The following is an 18746-nucleotide window of genomic DNA, read 5'->3' on the forward strand; positions in this document are numbered from 1 at the left end:
GCCGGGGGCCCGCGCCCGGCGCCCCCCAGACATGGTGGGCCACCTGCATCTGCAGGGCATGGAGGAGAGCCTCAAGGAGAAGAGCCGGGAGGGCTTGCTGGACAGCCCTGACTCCGGGCTGCCCCCCAGCCCCAGCCCCAGCCCGCCCTTCTACTCCCTGGCGCCTGGCATCCTCGACGCCCGCGCGGGGGCCTCTGGCGCCTCCTCGGAGGCCCCCGGACCCGGCGAGGCCAAAGCGGTAAGCACGCGGCTTCGCGCAGAAACCGGGAACAGAGCCAGCCCCCCGGATGGGGTACTTCAGGAGCCGGGACTGGGTTCCCCCCGCCATCCCCCCAGCCAAGAAGGTGGCCAAGTGACAGCCACGCTCCGCAGGTGGGGATGGTCCGGCCTGACCCCAGCAGCCCTCTCCCTGGCTGTGGGCCTAAGGAGTGATCGTCTGTCTTACTGTCAGCAGTGAAAGAGCAGGGGTTGAGGACTGTCCGAAATCCTCCAAGAGGCTGGCTTCAGGCTAGGTGAGCTGGAGCCCCTGGCCGAAGCAGTGTACCCAGGTTCCCTGTTTACTCTTCCCCCTGTGCTGCCAACGTGAAAGACTTTTTTTTTTTTTTTTTTTTTTTAACCAAACGCAGACAGGAGCCCTTCCTTCCCGGGGTGTTGAGGTATGTTGACGTGGAGCTGAGGCGGTGCCTGGGGAAGGCTGGAACCCCAGGGCAGGAGACGCAAGAGTTTTCCCTCTTGCCAGACTTAGTGGGGCCCTCAGGTGGGCTCCGGGGGTCACCCAGCTTGGTGGCTGGGCTGAGACTGGGTTCCCTGCACCCCTTCCCCGGCAGGCGGGAGCCAGGCAGGCAGGCTCGGGCGCCTTTGGACTTGAGGAAATGACAAGTTGAGATCCGGAGTCTGCTAACAATCCCAGTGGCATTTCCCTGTTCTGCGGCTCTCTGCACGCCTTCACGTTGTTTCTGCCGGGTGTCCTAGCACGACTGCAGCCCGGTGCCGCTTTCCTGGGGCCCCGGCAATGCCCACCTGGTACCTCACAGGGCAGTAAATGCTTCCCCCCAGTTGGAAATCCTCCCAGGAGCAGAAAGGAATGGTTCCCCTGCCTCCAGGCCTATTGATGGGAATGTCACTGGTGTCTCCCTTGCTCCTTGGTCCAGTGGGTCCCAAACTAGAGTGGGCTCGGGAATCTCTCAGAGATTTTTTTTCTTAAGTATTTATTTATTTGGCTGCATCAAGTCTTAGTTTCATCATGCGGACTCTTAGTTGTGGCATCTGGGATCTAGTTCCCCGACCAGGGATCGAACCCAGGCCCCCTGCATTGGGAACGTGGAGTCTTAACCACTGGACCACCAGGGAAATCCCTCTCCTGGAGATCTTTCAAGAATATCCATGCCCACCTCATACCTCCAGACAGTGTCATTTGATTGGTAGAGCCTGCCACCTGGACATCAGGATTTTTAAAACCTCCCCGGGTTATCCCCATGTGCAGCAGAGTTTGGGAACCGCTGGCTTAGACCAAAATCATGCGTTGAATTTGAACTTCGGTCTCTCTTTTGTGGGCTGGGGGTAGGAGAGGCGTTCTGGACTTCCAGGGATTGATAGATGTGACCCAGGCTGTTGGCAGTGAAATCGATCCCACTGTCTGAACGTACCAGCTTTCCTGAAAGGGTGTCTCAGACTTGGCACAGTTGAATGGAGGGGGTGGTATTTGAGCTCTCGCGTTGGGAATAAATCCCTGTGGTGTCCTACACAGTGGGCCTTGGAGAAAAGGGACAGGGAACCAGCCTTCCCCTTTATTCTTTGGATGACCCGGAATCCCCCTTATAGAAGGATTTTTGGAGGCCTTCCCTGCCGGCCAGGCCAGCCAGGGGCGGCCATAAGAACAGTGGGCCTGGCTTACTTGTCTTGGCTGTCCTAGTTGATTTTATTTTTTCCCCCTCCTTGCTAACTAGATGCCAGGTATGGAACTGAGCTGTCTCTGATCTTTCTAATTTGGCTTGAAGGCAAGACCTGGGGCTGTTTCCACACAGGTAATGACATCTGCATTTAGATAGCCTTCCCAGGTGCTAGGAGCCGTCCTAAACTCTTTACTTGCATCAACTCATTTCATTTTCACAGTAGTCCCAAGAAGTATGTAGGTGCTCTTATTACACCCATTTCCCAGAGGGGGAAGCTGAGGCACAGAGGTTAGCGACTTGCCTAAACTAAGTGGCGGTGCTGGATTAGAACCCAGGGAATTGGGCTCCGGAGTCTCTACCCTTGAACCTTGCGTGATCCTACCTTTCACTGTGCAGCTAATTAACTACCTGAGTGTTGTTGTTGTTGTTTTGTTTTGATTTTTTTTAAAGAAACAAAATACCTCTGAACCTACAGGATTTGGAAATGCTGCTTTTAATAAAAAGAGAGGGAATGGTTGCCACTTCTCAGCCCCGGGGCCTGCAGCTGGGGCCCCGGGCACCTAAGTTATCATCACACTGGCCGCCTCCATCCCCCCCACCCCCCGCAGGTTAACTCCTGTTAAATGTTGCTAATCTGGTGTTTAACAAAACCCTGCCGGCGGGCGGCTCACTGACAATGCTTTCCAGGCGCAGATGTAGGCAAAATTTCGGCTGCTCTTCTGCGTTTTGGAGTTGATGGTTTCAAGTGGCTGGCTGCAAGCAGGGCCGCTTTGCCCTGGCACACCCTTAATGGCACCTGTCAGACCATGTGGGCCTGGGGTTCAGCCTGGGGTAGGCATCTTTGTTCTGACACCCAGTTTCCAGCACTCCCTTCCTGGTCGACACTGGTGGCGCACACCCCAGCCAGGGGGATGAGCTGCAGTTCTGTCCCCAGCCCCCTGGCCACCGAGGTCCTCGCTTGCTTGTCACCGTATTTATTATGATGCAAGTGCATGTTAAACTTGCTCACCCTCTAGAAAGAGGCTCCATTTCCCCCCACTTTGTTTTAATAAGCTGGACTTAACTTCTGGGCAGTACCCCGTGGATGTAGGGTAACTGGCTGGCTGCGACATTGCCCCCCAAGACGTAAAAGGCACTGGGGAGTAGGCTGGGTGTAAATGAATTCCTCAACCCCACCCTAACTTGATCATAGGTTTTCTTCTGGCCCACTCTGTGGACCAACGATGGTACCGTTCCTGGTAATTCCCAAACCAAAGGAAGATCTAGGAATCGGTCATTCGTCCCACCGGTACTTATTGAGCACCTGCTATATGCCATGTGCTGTTTTGGGCCATGGGTGACACAGTGGTGAAAAAGATGTTCAGGGGCCCTGCCCTTGTGGAACTGGCATTCTAGTGGGAGAGACGGTCACCAACTTAAACATGTGATAAAACACCAGGTGGATTGTTAAATGCCCGTAAGACACAGAGCTGGGCTCAGGTAGAGCTCCTTTAGACTGGATGGTCAGGGAAGTGACACTTAATGGAAACCAGAAAACATGAGAGAGTGGCCGTTATGGTCATAGGGCTGAAATGTGTGTCAGTCCAAGGGAATGGCAAGTGCAAAGGTCCTGAGGCGTGGTTGAGTTGCAGCCGTGAGGCTGGTGGAGGGCAGTGCAGGGACTTGTAGGCTAAGCTGAGGCCAGAAAGTAAAATTCCATTTGGTCTTTCCAAAATGTACTTGTGACTGTTTTATTTTTATTTTTTAAAAAGGTCTCATGAGCTCCCAGACCCTCCAAATTAGAAACCCAAATCAGAGACTTGACTGAGAAGTGCCTGTGCAGAACAGGCTCTGTGGAGGGCTTGTCTCCCTGCAGTGGGCCCCTGGTCGCCTGCAGGACACCGGGACAGCCAAGGCCGCCTGCCGGGCCAGCCAGGGTTTGCCTGTCAGCTGCATTCATCCCACAAATATTTAAGCCAGGCCTGGCGAGGGATACAGCTGTGAACAGGACAGCCGCTGTCTGTGTCACCTTTGAGCTCTCGGGGCCTGGACCTCCGGCTCCAGATTGAGGGAACACCCCATGTCCTTCCTGCGCCCCTCCCCGTCCTGCCTGACGGAGCTGTGGGGAGAGGTCGTGCTGCCAGGAAGGATGAGTGAGTGTGTGTGGCAGATACCCGTCTCCCCAGGTTAACATGGCCAGTTCAGGGAACTAGCCCTGTCCCCTCTTACCACCCTCAGGGAGAGCACAGATGGCATTTGGGATCGCAAGCCGTCTTCTCTGGGGTGCACCTTTGAGGGAACAGCCACCACTGGGGTGGGTGAGATGAGGACAGATCACCCATCTGTGGCAGATGAGGGGCTCGGCCCTCCGTGGAGTGGTGACTGGAGGTGACAATCTGAGCTGTTACCCCCTCAGATGTGGATATGGGTTCTCTAGAAGCCAGTGGCCTGGGTCCCATCGTGCGTTGCCCCGTCACCCCCATCTGATCTCCTGGGGTTTGTTTACACATCGAGTGTATGTCCGAGTGGCACACTGGGGAATTTCCCTAAGGACGAGGTGCTGGTTCCCCGGACCCAGATTCCGAGGGAAGCCCTTGGGGCCGGAACCAGGTAGAATTGGTGGTGGGGAGTGGGTTGTCTTTGCCCATCCTCGAAAATCTCCCGGGGCTGCCCAGCTCTTGGAAATCTTTGTCACTGCCAACTCTTAGGATCTTGGCTGTCACCACCCCTGCCCCCAACCCAGGACACCTGGATTTTCTCATTTCTCTGTTTCTGGTCTATGATGGTGAAACCAAGGGTGAGGGCAGAGAGGGAAGGGAGTTAGGAATTTAGGGAGTTAGTGCCCGGCATTAGGAAGGATGGAAGCACAGGTGGATGGACAAATGGATAGGTGGATGGATGGATGGGCAGATGGAAGGATGGACAGATGAACGCATGCATGGACAGAAGGATGGATGGGTGGATGGATGGACAAATGGATGGATAAATGGACCGATGGATGAATGGATGGATGGATGGACACACGGATGGATGGATGGATGGATGGATGGATGGATGGATGGATGGATGGATGGACAGGTGAACTGAGGAGACAGGGGTCAGCCCCCATGGCCCCCTTGCAGGCTCACGGTGTGTCCCTGACCAGCGAAGATGCCTGTGAGCAAGCTGAGGTGCAAGAGAAGCAGGTGTGTCAGGCCACGGAGGGAGGAGCCTGTTGGCGGAAAGGAAGGCCATGAGGCCAGAAACCCTGGCGCCTCCTTTCAGCCCCCGTCCGCTTAATCCTGGATGAAGTGGCCTCCAGCGGAAATTCAGCAACGTGTCTGACAGCCTTGCGTCTCTGTGAAAGGCTCATCTGAGTGAGAAGTTCTACCTGTAGCTTTAGTCACACTAAAGCCCATGCCCTGCCAGGTGCTCTGGGGGCGAGGGAGTGAACAGGAGCCACCTTCCTGGGAAAATGCCACTAGGCAGGGACTGACAGGGACTCTCCTTGGGGTGGGCGTGGTCTGTCCTTTGTGCCCTTGGGACTCCTGGCCTCCCTGCTGTGGGGTGGGGGAAACAGATACGGTACAAAGAGGCCTGAGGTCTGAGATCCGGGTGTCAGCAGGGCCATATTCCCTCCGAAGGCTCTAGGGAAGAATCCATCCCTTGTGTCTGTCCCAACTTCTGGTGGTGGCCGGCCATCCTCGGTGTGCCTTACCTTGGAGATGCACCCCTCCATCTCTCCCTCCGTTCCCCCGTGGCCTTCTTCCCTCTGTGTGTCCCGTGTCCAAAGTTCCCTCTTTTTATAAGGACACCAGCCATGTTGAATTAGGGCCCGCCCCCGTCCAGTGGGACCGCATCTTAACTTGATCACATGTGCAAAGACCCTGTTTCCAAAGAGGGTCACATTCACAGGTCCTGGGGATTAGGACGTGAACATATCTTTGTGGAGGCCACAAACCAACCCACCACCATCCTGCTGGCTTGGGTCCATCGGGCACCCAAGGGCATCTTGGGGAGCAGGCCCGTCCCTGAGCCCTGCCTCCGACCTGTGATGTATGGGTTTGCTCAGTTTCACTGCTCTGAGTGCCAGACCCTGCGCCTGTGCTGTTTGGGGTCTCCTGGGCTCCCCGAGCCTGGCCCACTCACCGCCTCTGTCGTGCCGTGTTGTGCAACGAGCCTTTTGGAGTCCCTCCCCTCACCCCAGGATTTGCCACCAATACCCGAAGCCTTTCATAAAAAGGATAAGAATTCTTGGGGCTTAAATGTCCCTCCTTGGATCACTTTCCTCACGGGTGCAGGTCAGCGTCCCCTTAGCCCAGCATGGGAGCTTTCGGTCTCAAATCCCCAAACACGCCGAAGATACTCAGTTTAATTCCAATCGTGGTTGAAGCCATCCCCCGCCAGTGAGGCCAGTGGCCTGAGAAAGGCTGTTTAGGCCCTTACAAAGGTTCCCTGTGGCTTTGGTGAGGACGCCCCTCTCCCATGTCAGTGTGGGGTCTCCCCGGACCCTTCCTCCTGCCACTTACCCTCCACTGATGGGGGCTTGATGCTCCCTAAGCGGAAGGTTCTGTGGGTCACACGTGGCTTCAGCCACGTCCTGTGCGGTGGCAGGTGGGGGACCGCCGTGTGTCGCAGCACTGCGCCATCCCTACCTGTCACTGCCAGCCAGGCCCGGACCCCCGGTGGGGCTGGGCTGTCACCGCGCGGCACGGAGCTCTCACGACGGAGGACTTATCTTTCTTTGCCGTCCTGTGGGCCGTGCCCTGTACCACAGCCAGGAAGGGGGAGCTCTCCAGACGCCGGGGTGTATTTTTACTTCCAGGCGTGGAGTATGTATCCTCACCCGGCAGCTCCAGGGAAGGCGTGTGAATCACTGGGTGAGGCGGTGGTGGGGGGCGGGGCATGGTAGGCGGAGGGCAGCCCGCTGTTCTCTGGGTCCCACTCTCTCAGAAGCACTCCCTGGTCCCTGCACACACCCCCTGCCTGCCCAGGAGACCAGGGAGCCAGACCAGCCCCCTCCCCAGGCTAGAACAGGGCTCTCCTGGTCCCTAGAAGGAGCTGGGGGCTGGAGGCTGGCCCAGCTGTGTCGCCATCCCAGGGTGGGCATCTGGGAGTCTGGGGTCTGGCCTTCAGCTCTCAGCTTCCCCGTGCCTTCCCCTGCCCCTGCAGCCCAGGGCTGCGAGGGGACCCGAGGACACCAGCCAGCTCGCGGCCGGGCATCAGTCTCCTCGAACAGACGAGCAAACTGAGGCACTGTGCGCAGGTGGCTGGCACAGGTGGGTTCTCGACGGGTCCTCTCCAGAGGGAAGCAAGCACCAGGGCCTTTGGGGAAACGAGCTGGGATGTGGCTGCCCCAGGGTTGGGGGGCGGTGAGGGGAGCAGGGCGCCTGGGAGCTTTCTTTGCTCCAGGTGGCCCAGGCCAGGCCATCAGGTGCAGCGGCAGCAGCAGGGGGTCCCCTGGGAGCTGGAGCCCAAGCCCCGTCCTCAGCCCGCCTCCCACGCCGGCGGCTCCGATGGGAATGTGAGTCCAGCGTGGCTGGAGGGCTGCCGTTGCAGGGCCAGCGGTGTGCCTTCCTGGCCGGCTCCCGGGGCTGGCTGGGCTCCGCGCGCAGCGCTGCCATGTTGATGTTAAAACACCGCTGCAGCTGCAAGACTGGGCTCTGAGCTTCCGGAGGCCGGCGGCTGTGGGACGGCCGGAACTGCCACTGGTCCCTGGAGCCCTGCGGGGGCAGCCTCAGGCCTCGGCAGCGACTGCCTGAGCTGTCTCGTCGCCCCCGGGGCCCCTGGATGCCAGCCTGCGTCTGGATTTTCAGAGGCTTCCTCTCTCTCTTGTATCGTGTTCCCAGGTGGGGCAGATTTTAGCTGTTTTCCACCAGGGCCCTTTGGAAAACGGTGCCCAGAGCTCCAGCTTCCTGGCCTAGTCTGTGAGGTCGGCCTTGTCCCCTCTGCTGGCAGCCAGTGTGGGGAGTGAGATCCGGCCAGAATGGGGCCCCAAATGTGCACTGGGGCTGTGCCAGGAGGCTCAGGGGGACCCGAGAAGGATGGTGGTACCCAGCTCTGCACCGAAGGCTTTGCCTCCTAAGGAAGCCCTCCCTGCCCATGAGCTTGGGAATTGTTCTTTCTTGGGGGTGGGGTGGGGGGATGGAGACCAGTAGCAGGCTGCCCCTCCCTCCCTCCGGCCCTTCCACCTAGAGACACCTCCCAAAACCTTAGCACCCATGTCCATAGCCCCTCACACGCCTGCCTCATCCTCTCTCCTCTTCGGTGTCCACAAGAAGAGCCCTGGGAGGCACTGTGCCTCATCCGACTCACACAGGGCCTGGCGCACAGTAGGTGCTCAGCAAACCCCTGCACACATTTGGGAAAGCGCCATACTTCACGCTTCAGATAGCCTTGCGGGGAGAGAGTATGATTTTTATGAGCATCAAATCATGGAGTTTTACAGCTGAGGCCGGTGCCGATTTCACAGAGCCACAGAGGATACCAGAAGTGCCTATATCTTGTCACTGTTTGATTTTTTTTTAACTTATATATTTTTAAATTTTTGGCCACACCGCGCGGCTCTTGGCATCTTAGTTCCCCAACCAGGGATTGAACTCGGGCCATGGCAGTGAAAGTGTGGAGTCCTAACCACTGGACCGCCTGGGAATTTCCATCACTATTTTATTTTTAAATTTAAAGCGCCTGAATGATGTGCACTTGCTTCTTCAAGGTAGGAGCAGGGTTGTCTCAAGGTTAAAAAGAGTGTGGATTGTACCTCTCTCTCCTGAGAGGACCCCCCCGCACCAGGCATCACCCCTCAAGCCTTTGTGAAAAGCACGCAGAATACAAGCCTTTTCTCCGTATTCTGAGACTTTTATACAAGACTTTATGTGGCGCTTGCCCCGTGCCGGGCCCTGTCCCACACATTCACACACTTTGAATCATTGTCGTGACTGCGGCCTGGGAGGCGGGTGCTCCTGTGGCCCCACTTCGGGGCCCAGGAGGCTGCAGCCCCGAGAGGGGAGTTGTTTGCTGGGTCACATGGTGTATTAGCTTCCTGTCGCTGCTCTAACAAATGACCCCACGCATAGTGGGTTAAAACAACACAGATTTAATATCTTACAGTTCCAAAGGTTAGAAATCTAAAACAGCTTTCACGGGCTAAAAGCAAGGATTTTGGCAAGGCATCCCCTCTGGATGCTCTAGGTGAGAATTCTCGCCTTTCCCGCCTTCTAGAGGCTGTCCACAGTCTTTGGCTCCTGGCCCCGTCCACCCTTAAGGCAGCAGCATAATGTCCTCAATTTCTTTCTGACTCTGACCCCCCTGCCTCCCTCTTTCACTTATAAGGACCCCTTGTGAAGACATTGGGGGCCCACTGGATACTCCAGGACAGCCTCCCCATCTCAAGATCCTTAACCACATGTGCAAAGTCCCTTTTGCCCTGTAAGGTCACGCACTCCCAGGTTCTGGGGATTAGGACATGCACATTTGGGGGGCCATTATTCCACCTGCCGTGCCCAGCAAGGGAGAGATGGGACAGCTTGACGACAGCTGCTGGGGGCCTATGGAGAACCCTCTCTTTCCTCAAGTCTTAGATCTTTTCTTCCTGTGGTCCTTCCTCGGCCCCTGTTCTGGGGACGCTGTGATCAGCTGAGGAGGGGGCTGCGGTGACCATGTCCATAGGCTGAGAGAGGATTTGAAGACAGGTGTGGGCCTGGCCCAAGGGCTCACAGGACGGCGGGGAGAGGTGGAAGGGGAGCAGGGCGCTGCTTTGCACGTGTGAGGTCCTGCCTTTGGACACCATGGGGTCTGCGAGGTGCCAGGCCCTGGGGCCAGAGAGGTCATCAGGTCCTGAATCTTAAGGAGCTCATGGTCTGGGGGTGACACACAAAGGGGTCACAGCAATGGAGACCAGCAGGTGGGAGCTCCAGGAACCCCTCAGAGGATGTTGGGGGAAGACAAGGGAGCTGGTGCCTGTGTTGTCACCCTGGACGGACCAAGTGAGAAGAAAAGGGAAGGACGTTCCTAGTACAGGGAACAGCATAAACCAGGCTGCACAGAGGCAGCCTGGGCCGTGGCCAAGGCGAGTGAAAGATATATGGATATATGGACAGAGGCCTGTGTGGGAAGCGCCCTGATCCTGTGTGTGAGGGCAAGCTTGCTCCGAGCAGGAGGTGACAGGACAGGTCTTGGGGCTGCAGCACCCATCCCGTGGACCTGAGAGGCAGCCGGGGAACATGGGTGAGGGCGCAGACTCTGGAGCCAGACCGCCAGGGTTCCAACCCCAGCTCTGCATCTTCCTAGCTGTGTGGCCTCAGGCAAGTTACTTGGCCACCCTGGGCCTCAGTTTCAGCATCTATAAAATGGGGATGCTAGTAACAGCACCCTCCCGTGATCGAATGTATGGATACATGGAGTGCTCAGAGCAACGACCGGTGCGGTTAGCGCTCAAAAAGCATAGCTGCTGTGATCTCTCCTCGTCCAGGCGAGGACAGGGAAAGCCTGTGAAGGATCTGAATGAGGGGCCCACAGCCATGCACCAAGAAGCGCCGGGAACTCGTCCCTCGATGAGCACGGTTTTCAGTCCCTCGCAGAGCTCCTACCTGACGTGTCACCCAGGGGTGCAGCTTGTGAGGCTTAGGCTCAGGGGCTCCCTGAGAGGGGTCTCAGTTCTACAGGGCTCTGAGCCTGGCTCCTGGGGCTCGGGTGGGCTGGGCGTTGTAGAAAGAGGCCGTTACCACGTCCCCTTATTGAGATGCCCAGGAACTGAGGGGCAGGCCGGTGGCTGGGTGGGGAGCCGTGGGCATCAGAGTGCTTGGATTCCACAGAGGGACGCTGGGGTGGGCTTCCCGATGGACCCCGCAAAACAGGCTTCCAGAAAACCAGGACTGGAGTGGTGTGGGGCAACCCTTGTGCCTGGCGGGGAGCTGAGGTTGCAGTGCCAAAGGGCTGCTCACGTGACCCTGTGTCCCTGGCTCTCCCCACAGCCCCTCCCCCTCCCCCCGAGCACCCCGGCGCGAGAGATGAGGCCCCGGATGCTGCCCGTGTTCTTTGGGGAGAGCATTGAGGTGAACCCAGAACCCACGCCCGAGATCCGGTGAGTGGGGCAGCTGGGCCGGGTGGGGCGGGGTGGCCAGGCTGGGGCACTCAGCAGGCTCCCCTCCCTCTAGGCAGCCCCTCCGCGTGCTGCTCCCCGAGGAGGCATATCCGTGATTTGAAGAGACTCTATCCCCAGGTGGCCTTCCCTGTCACCTCTCCAGCCTTCCCCGGCCCACATGCAACCATTTCCACACTGACCTTCGCCCCCAACCTGGCTGGGTTTTATTTTGAATTTGCCCCTTTTTCCTCCGGGGAGCCATTGCCCTGAATGTGTATTAGGTGCCCTCCCACGTGTAGGACGTCTCAGGTGGCACCTGCACTTCTGAGTTAAGGCCACCCCACCGGGAGCTTTCCCCCAGCCATCTGCCCTCCTCGGAGGGCTTCTGGGGATCGGGCTTCCAGAAGGTGGAGTCTAGGGTCCGTGGGTCTCATCCGCGTATCCCTGGGACGCTCAGGATGGATTTGTCCACGTCGCCCCGGCCTGCCCAGGGGTGTGGGACCCACTACCTCCTCCCGCTTCACCTCTGGATAGGGTCCCAGGAGACAAACAGGTCCCCTTTAAAAGTTTTTCTTCCCAAAGAGCTCTCCTTTTTAGTTTTTATTACAGAGGCCCCAGCCAGGGTGGATGCGAGCTGCCTGGGCTCTAGGGACCCCTGCTTCCCTTCCCACGCGGGTCACCTGTGGGGTGCAGCGGGGAGGGAGACAGGTGAAGTCCCCACGCCCCTCCCCGGAGCTTTTCCTTCCAGTGTGATGAGCACTGCCCAGTTGGTCACGCGTAAGGAGGGTCACTCACCTAGAGGTGCTGCGGCTACTGGGGGGGAACTCATTTTGATAACATTTCAAACTTAAGGAAAGTTGCAGGAAGAGTACAGGGAACCCCCGTTAGACAGATTCATTGGCTCTTTCCATTGGCTTGAATATGCTCACTGTCTCGTTCTACGTAAACGAAACTTCCTTCTGACCCGTTTGAGAGGATGTTAGTGACACCGTGACCTTGAACCTCTAAGTAACTCCGGCTGGTGTCCTTCCTAAGGACAGGGACATCCTCTCACATAATGACAGTGCACTTGTCAAAACCGAGCCAGCTAAAGCTGAAACACGGCCACTGCCTGGTCCAGTCCCGCCCACTGTCCCCAAATGTCCTTTTATGGCCTATTTTTATCCCAGTTCAGGATCCCGCCGGCGTCACGTGCGGCATTTAACCGTCCCGTCTCTCGAGTTTCCTCCAAGCCAGCTGGGTCCCTCAGCCCTTCCTTGCCCTTTTGACCTGGTAATTTCGGAAGAGCCCAGGCCGTTCCGTGTTCGCACTGCCCCCCCCCCCCAACCCGCCCACGCGGGACGGTGACCTGGCTGCCGCATCCGGGCCTCACCCCCGTGCTCCCGCCCTCCCCCGCAGCTGCAATTCCGAGGTCAAGTACGCCTCGGAGAAGCACTTCCGGGACAAGGTCTTCTACGCGCCGGTGCCCACGGTCACGGCCTACAGCGAGACGATCGTGGCCGCGCCTAACTGCACGTGGCGCAGCTACCGCAGCCAGCTGACCCTGGAGCCGCGGCCGCGCGCCCTGCGCTTCCGCAGCACCACCATCATCTTCCCCAAGCGCGCCCGCAGCTCCTTCCGCACCACCTTGCACCTCAGCCTGGGCCGGCCCCGCCGCTGGTTCACGGCCAGCGTGCAGCTGCAGCTGTGCCCGCGCCCCGGGCCCGGCCTGCTGGGCCCCGCGCCGCTCTGACCGGCAGCCCGGCCCCCGCGGCGGCCGGAGCACGGGCTCCACGATCGGGAGGGACCCCGGGCTGTGTCTTGCCCGCGCCGCAGCCGCTTTCTCAGCAGCTACCCGGTGAGGCAGCGTGGGCCTGGCTTTCCCGAGGAGCCCGGGGCGGGGGCAGGTGGGTAGGCGGTGCCCGCCCCGACAGCCTGGGAGAGAAGAAGGTGTGTTGGCCCTGGCTGCCCTTGAAGCGGTGGACACCCCGAACGCCGGCAGGACTGAGGCGTCCGGCCCGGCCTTGGCCGGGGGGCCCCCCACCAACCCCGGCTCCCAGGCCACGTGGGAGGGTAGAAGGGTGCCATCCAGACACCCGCCGCCCCTGGAGAGGGCTGTTTCCAGAGCAGGCCTTTCACATGTGTGCAGCTGGATGCCCAGAGCCATAGCCCAGCAACCTCTGGTGGACGGTGAGCCGGGAGGCTGGGCGAAAGCCGGCAACGCTGCCAGGGCTGGTTGTGGGTTGTGTGTGGGGAGCGGCCTGGAGGACCCCTGCCCGCGCTGTCCCAGTGCCCGTGCCCCAGTGTGGAGGATGGAGGGCATAGCCCGTCAGCACCGAGGCCTTTGAGCTCTGTGTCCGGAGCCTCACCCGCAGGGCATCCTGCTAACCTCTGTCCTGACACCTTCAGGACCAGGACTCTGGACCGTCAGAGCCCTTGAGCCAGGTGCCAAGGGGAGGCGTCTAAGCCGTTGGAAATGACCACTGCCACCTGCCCGCGGCTCCTGGCCAGCTGTCAGCTTTCAGATTCCGTGGGGTCCAGCTGCCCTCGTTCAGGCCTCCTGTTCCTACAGTGGCCAGTGCAACAGGGTTCACCACACACGTGCAAGGTCGGGGGAGGAAGACGGGAGACCCTTGTGCTCCCTGGGAAGAGCCAGGATACGTGGGTGCTGGGGCCACGGCCTGGGGCTGCCTGCCACCAATGCCCCAGAAGCCCGCAGCGTGGCCATGGAGATGCCTTCAGACCTGATTGGACCCAGCAGGTGGAGGCTGCCCCGCCGCTCCTCTGGCATCCCCCCAAGACGGGGCTTTAGCTCCCTCGCTGCGGGGAGGGGCGGCTCGGAGCTAGCGTTCAGGAGAGGCGAAGTGACTGATATATTTTTATATCTACAGACTGTGCCTGTTCTCGCCACAGAGATGCTTTCTGATTAACAAAGAAATAACTTAAGAATCGATTGATCATCTTAATAAAACGTGCAGACTCGAAGAGACTCCCTCTTCCATGTTTCTGAGACCCTCAGACCCCACCGTGGGTGGGACTGGTCTTCATAGGCCCATGGTCCCTCCCCACTGCGCACAGGGGACAGGGAGACACTTGGAAGGCTCAGAGAGAGCCCTGTGCCCCTTACCTGATCCCTGTAGACAGCCTGAGTGCGCCAGCCCCACCCAGGAGCTAGGTAATAAATGCAGAGGCCCAGGGACTTGGGTCTGACTCCGGGGAGGGTCCCGGGAATCTGCATGTTTGATGCTCCTGTGCTTTGCACTCCGCACGCCAGCCCTTGGCACCTGCAGACACCCAAAGCCAGATCTGTCCCCGGAGCAGGGCCCGGGCTGCCTTTGCAAAGCAGGTGGCCTCGGCCTTGTTACACCCTCTGTGTGTCTGGTCCACATCGTTGGAGGGGCCTCTGGGGCCCCAGATTGTGAGTGAGGCGGACACTCGGGGCAGTGTCCTTGAGTGGGAGAGTGCCGGTGTCTTTGCAGGGGCTCCTGCCTCGATGGAGGACGATGTCTAACAGGGCGGGGCCAGGGTGAAAGCCAGGAGGGCGGGGCCAAAGGACAGGGTCATGTCACTGAAAGGAAGAACCTGGAGGCCTCGGCCACTCAGTACGGACAAGCGGGGTGCAGACACAGCCTTGGGAACTCCGAGAGCACAGGCTGTGTAGAGAGGGGATTCTGTGCAGATACACACCGTGGGGCGCATCGCTGGCACCAGGCAAATTCAGCTGCACGAGTTTGCTTTCCAGTCACAGCCCTGATTTCCCCACTTGGAAAGAAAAGTGGGTTGGGCTTCCTGACACGTGTAATTATGGTGCCAGCGAATCCGGTGACCTTGGCGATGTCTCTGGAATTGCCCTTCAAGAAACAACTTCTGAGGCGTCCAGTTAGCGGATGGCCTCTAACTAGAGCTTTCCAGCAGCTGTCAGGCTCCTCCCGGGCACCCCGCCAATGGGAGTGCGGTGGGACGGGACCAGTTGACCGAGGCTCAATCCCTGCCAGGTCCTGTTTCCTGTCCCTTTTGTCTTTCACAAGCATCACCCTGACAGGCCTCATACCCTCCTGACTCCATCTCAGCATCTCCCTGAGGACCCGGGGCCGCACGTGTCTAACAAGACCGTCTCCTTTGATCATGCAAACGGCTTCCGCCTTCCCTGATGACCTTGGAACTCCAGGCTGGGAGGAAGAGGACGTGGGGTGCAAGGGCTGCGGCCCGTCAGGCCCCCAAGTGCGCCCCGGTTTCCCTCTGAAGCAGCCGTCTGTCCTACGGGAACCCAGAGGACTTGGAGACCCGGCAGAAAGAGGTGCCAGCTTCGTCTAGGTCCCGTCCCAGCCCGTGGGATTTCCACCCCCAAAATAGCGGGCCTGGAGGCCAGTGACCCCGCTGCCCGGCTTAGGCTGCTGCCTGCAGGAGGCCCTTCTGTCCTCTGCCCTTCCTCCACACTCCCCAGACCCAGATGCACTGGGCAAGGGGGGCAGAGGTCACTCACTGAAGCCCCCTGGGAGGGGAAGACCAACACGGGCAGGCAGGGCACGGTGGCTGGAGAAGAAGCCTGTCGCTTAACTTCTCTGAGCATCTGCCAGGCAGGCACATGGCCTTACCTGCCTGGCGGCTGGGACGGTGCGAATCCGTGCTGGTAAAGCTTGGGCTGCCATCGAATCGAGCTGGGGCCCTGCTGGGGGCGGGTCAGGGCGTCCATCTCTCTCGAAGGGGCAGAAACACTTCCCAATGTCGAGGGCCGGCTCTGGCCCCAAACACCCATCCTGAGCCCCCTCGCTCAGCCTCTTCTGCTGTCGCCCCGGCCAGTCTCTGGGTTCATCTCTGGGTTCACACTCGCAGGCTTCCAAAGCTCGGCGGCCCCCGCCCCACACACAGGCGCCCCGTCCGTCCGAGGTCTCGTCTCTCCTCCGCAGAGTAGCCTTGGTGAGAACAAACCGCAGCCCTGGCGGCCGACACGTACACGGGGCGCTGCCTCTGTCTGCAGACCGCTTGGCCCTGCTGTCAGAATTTTCTGCATTTAATCTTCCCAGTGAGCCTGTGAGATAGCTGGTGAGATATTCTGATGAGGAAGCGTGACCTGGCTGAACCCTGGAGGAGGTGGGCTGGAAGGACAGCCCGTCACGTGGCTGCCACAGCTAAACCCTCCCGGCTTCCTGGAGAAGCCATGAAAACACATGCGTCTCCTTTGAGGGCCCTCCTTGGCCTTCTAAAGGTGGAATGACCAGGGGGCCCTCCCACCAGCTGCCAGTGATCAAATCAGTTTATCCCCGTAAATATGCAAATTAAGATTCACTGTTGCCGGACCACCTGGAGTTTTTTTCTCTTCTCTCTCCTTTCCTCGCAAACCCATTCTTTCTTTCTTGCCTTGTCCCACTGACTCCTGCACAGGTGAGTAAACTGTGTCTCTATAGAGCTACACAGCCCATCTCTGAGGTACTCCTCACAGCAATATCATTATCCCATTTTACAGATGGGGAAACAGAGGCACAGAGGGTTCAAATGGCTTGGCCAGGGTCACATGGCCATTATGTGGCAGCTGGCTCCACAGCCTGTCTTTACTCGTGTGCTGCACACGCCCTCTCGCCTGCCCCATACGTGGCCTGGCCCCATCCCGAGGCAGTGGGGCTCTGTCCTGGCCTTCTCTGCCGTGCCAACCCCCATGCCTCCTGGCCTGCTTTTCCCTCAATACACCCAGCACCCTTGCAAGCCAACAAGACCCAATTTCAGAAAACCAGCAAATCACCTTACTGGGCATTGACTGTTCCGTCTCAGAAATTCCAGGGCCTCCACACTGCCTTCTGTCTAAGCCACCCTGGGCTCCTGAATGCCCCCGGCTGGGTTTCACCTCCCAGCCTTTGCCCACACAGGTTCTTTCCACTCAGCCCATCCCCTCCCCAAGAACCACCACCTCCAGGAAGCCACCCCGACTGCTCCAGGTCAGCTGTCACAGTGTCTGTGTCACCTGGCCCGAGGTGGGCTTGTCCTGAGCCAACCCTAGTGCTGTAGGGACCAACCCGTTCCTGCCCCCGCTGTGGGCGGCAGCTCTTCGGGTTGGTGGGCCGGGACTCCCTCTGCAGAGCCGCTTGTGCCCTTACTGGAGAACTCCTGGCCAGAAAGAAGTGAAGGGACCAGGTTCTAGCTCTGACCTTGGGCACCACCCTCACCATCATAGTGAGGGCTGCAAATCACCGGCATCAGAAACACCTGGGCCGCTGGATGAAAACACAGATTCCCAGCCCCAACTCTGGACCTAGAGAATCATTCCTATCCTGTGGGTGGGGCCCAGGAATCTGCACTCTAACCAACGTCCCAGGGTTCTAAGACGCTGGGAAATTAGCCAGCAAGTGTCCTGCGCTTTGCAAATCACGTTCTCATTTTCTATGGAATCGGATCCTCATAGCATCAGTTCAGCTCAACAGTCGCTAGGGGCTCAGTCAACAACAGAGTCAGGAAGAGAAAGGCAAGATCTTTGCTCTCGAGGGGTTCTGTCCAGTAGCTTGCAGGGTGTTAGCAAAGACCCAGAGGAGAGAGAAGATGGGGAGGGATAATGGGTTCTTAGAGGAGGGAATGACCCAGCTGGGTTTTGAAGTATGTGTAGGAGTTTTCCAGAGAGATGGGGATCAGGGAACAGCAGGGGCCTCCATTTTAAGATGGAGCAGTAAGAAAACCAAACAAGATGGGGGTGGGATGAACCCTTTGGTGTGGGGGGCTGAGGACTGGCTGGGTGAGGTTGGGAGAGAGGGTGGACCCTTCACAGGCACCAGGAGGCCGTGAGCTCTCCCTACACCCCACAAACATCACTGTGTGGGGTCTGTGCCACTGGCCCTAGGTGCCAGGTGGTGTCAATTCTGAGGCCATGCAGACAGGGGGATGGCAGAGATGAGCCTGTGGGCTGACACTTGTGTCCCTGCCACCCCCGTATCACTCTGGTCTGACTACAGCTGAGGGAAGTGCCATGGGATGCTCGGTGGCACCAGCAAGCATGGCCAACCCCTTGTGGCTGGTGTGGCCAGCACAACCTGACCCATCCTGGATTCCAGGTTGGGGCTGGCCCGCACCCAGGACCGGAGGGAGGGCCGGAGCAGGACAAGACTGTTTTCTGGCCCAACACTGCCACCTGCCTGTCGGCATCAGGACTACAGCCCAGGCGCCAGGCTGAGCCCTGCGGGGCTCCAAAGACCCCTGCTCATTTCGCCACACAGGCTCGCAGGGTAAACTTGGAGCGCCAGGGAGGGTGGGCAGAGTCCCCTGAGGACGCACATCTCTCCGCATGCCCAGGTCCACACCCTGGGGAGACGAGGTGCTGGGCTGACCACCAGTTCACAGGTTGGGCAGGGGATGGGAATTTCTGCATCCAGTGGGTCTTGGTTCTCTCCTCCACTGCTCCCCACACCCTGCCCCGCCCCAATCCTGCATGCACGTCCATGGCAAAGAATCGCAGCCTCTCTGGAGCTCCGGCTCTGCTCCTGAAGGAACACAGCTCGTGTCTGAGACACGTTCTACCAAGACTGCAAGACGCCAGTTGGCAGCTGCCTCAAGACCCAAGCTGGGAGGGAGGGTTGTTCTCTCTTCTGCCGCGTATCCAAAGCAGTGACGGCAAAGGGTCTGTTTGTTCCCTAACACAGTGTGGGCAGGAATAATTTTTAAAGTATTTAACAGTTAAGAGCTGACGATGGCCTTCTTGGATACCATCACCATGGCTTTGAATATCTGACACCCTCCTCGTGGGTGTGAAAATTCAATACTCTCACCATGGGTGGGACTGTTCAAGGTCTGCACGGTGACATCCTTACCGTGGGCGTAAATATTCGCCTGCAGAGGGGACAGACTGGTGAGTCAGG

At 58.8% G+C, this 18746-nt stretch overlaps 1 protein-coding gene across 3 annotated transcripts; it reads left to right on the forward strand.

Annotated features, from left to right (window-relative positions):
* Positions 1-31: 31 nt before the first annotated feature.
* Positions 32-13883, forward strand: LOC114899002 (refilin-A). Of its 3 annotated transcripts, XM_029229319.1 has the most exons (4): positions 199-238; positions 1947-2024; positions 10823-10932; positions 12331-13883. In XM_029229319.1, exons 3-4 carry the CDS (start codon positions 10859-10861, stop codon positions 12662-12664), a joined length of 408 nt encoding a protein of 135 aa, XP_029085152.1. In that variant the 5' UTR covers positions 199-238; positions 1947-2024; positions 10823-10858; the 3' UTR covers positions 12665-13883. The 3 variants fall into 3 exon arrangements, with proteins under 3 accessions (XP_029085143.1, XP_029085152.1, XP_029085161.1); XM_029229310.1 differs by lacking the exon at positions 1947-2024 and having other exon boundaries at positions 32-238; XM_029229328.1 differs by lacking the exons at positions 199-238; positions 1947-2024 and adding an exon at positions 7105-7129.
* Positions 13884-18746: the final 4863 nt, after the last annotated feature.

This window comes from Monodon monoceros, unplaced genomic scaffold (assembly GCF_005190385.1).
Source record: "Monodon monoceros isolate NGI ecotype Baffin Bay Population unplaced genomic scaffold, NGI_Narwhal_1 Super_Scaffold_1, whole genome shotgun sequence".
Lineage (NCBI taxonomy): Eukaryota > Metazoa > Chordata > Mammalia > Artiodactyla > Monodontidae > Monodon > Monodon monoceros.

Coding starts and splice junctions, on each gene's coding strand:
- LOC114899002 (XM_029229310.1), top strand. CDS start 32: ATGGTGGGCCACCTGCATCTGCAGGGCATGGAGGAGAGCCTCAAGGAG. Junction 239..10,822: donor GACCCGGCGAGGCCAAAGCG/GTAAGCACGCGG, acceptor CTCTCCCCACAG/CCCCTCCCCCTCCCCCCGAG. Junction 10,933..12,330: donor GAACCCACGCCCGAGATCCG/GTGAGTGGGGCA, acceptor CCTCCCCCGCAG/CTGCAATTCCGAGGTCAAGT.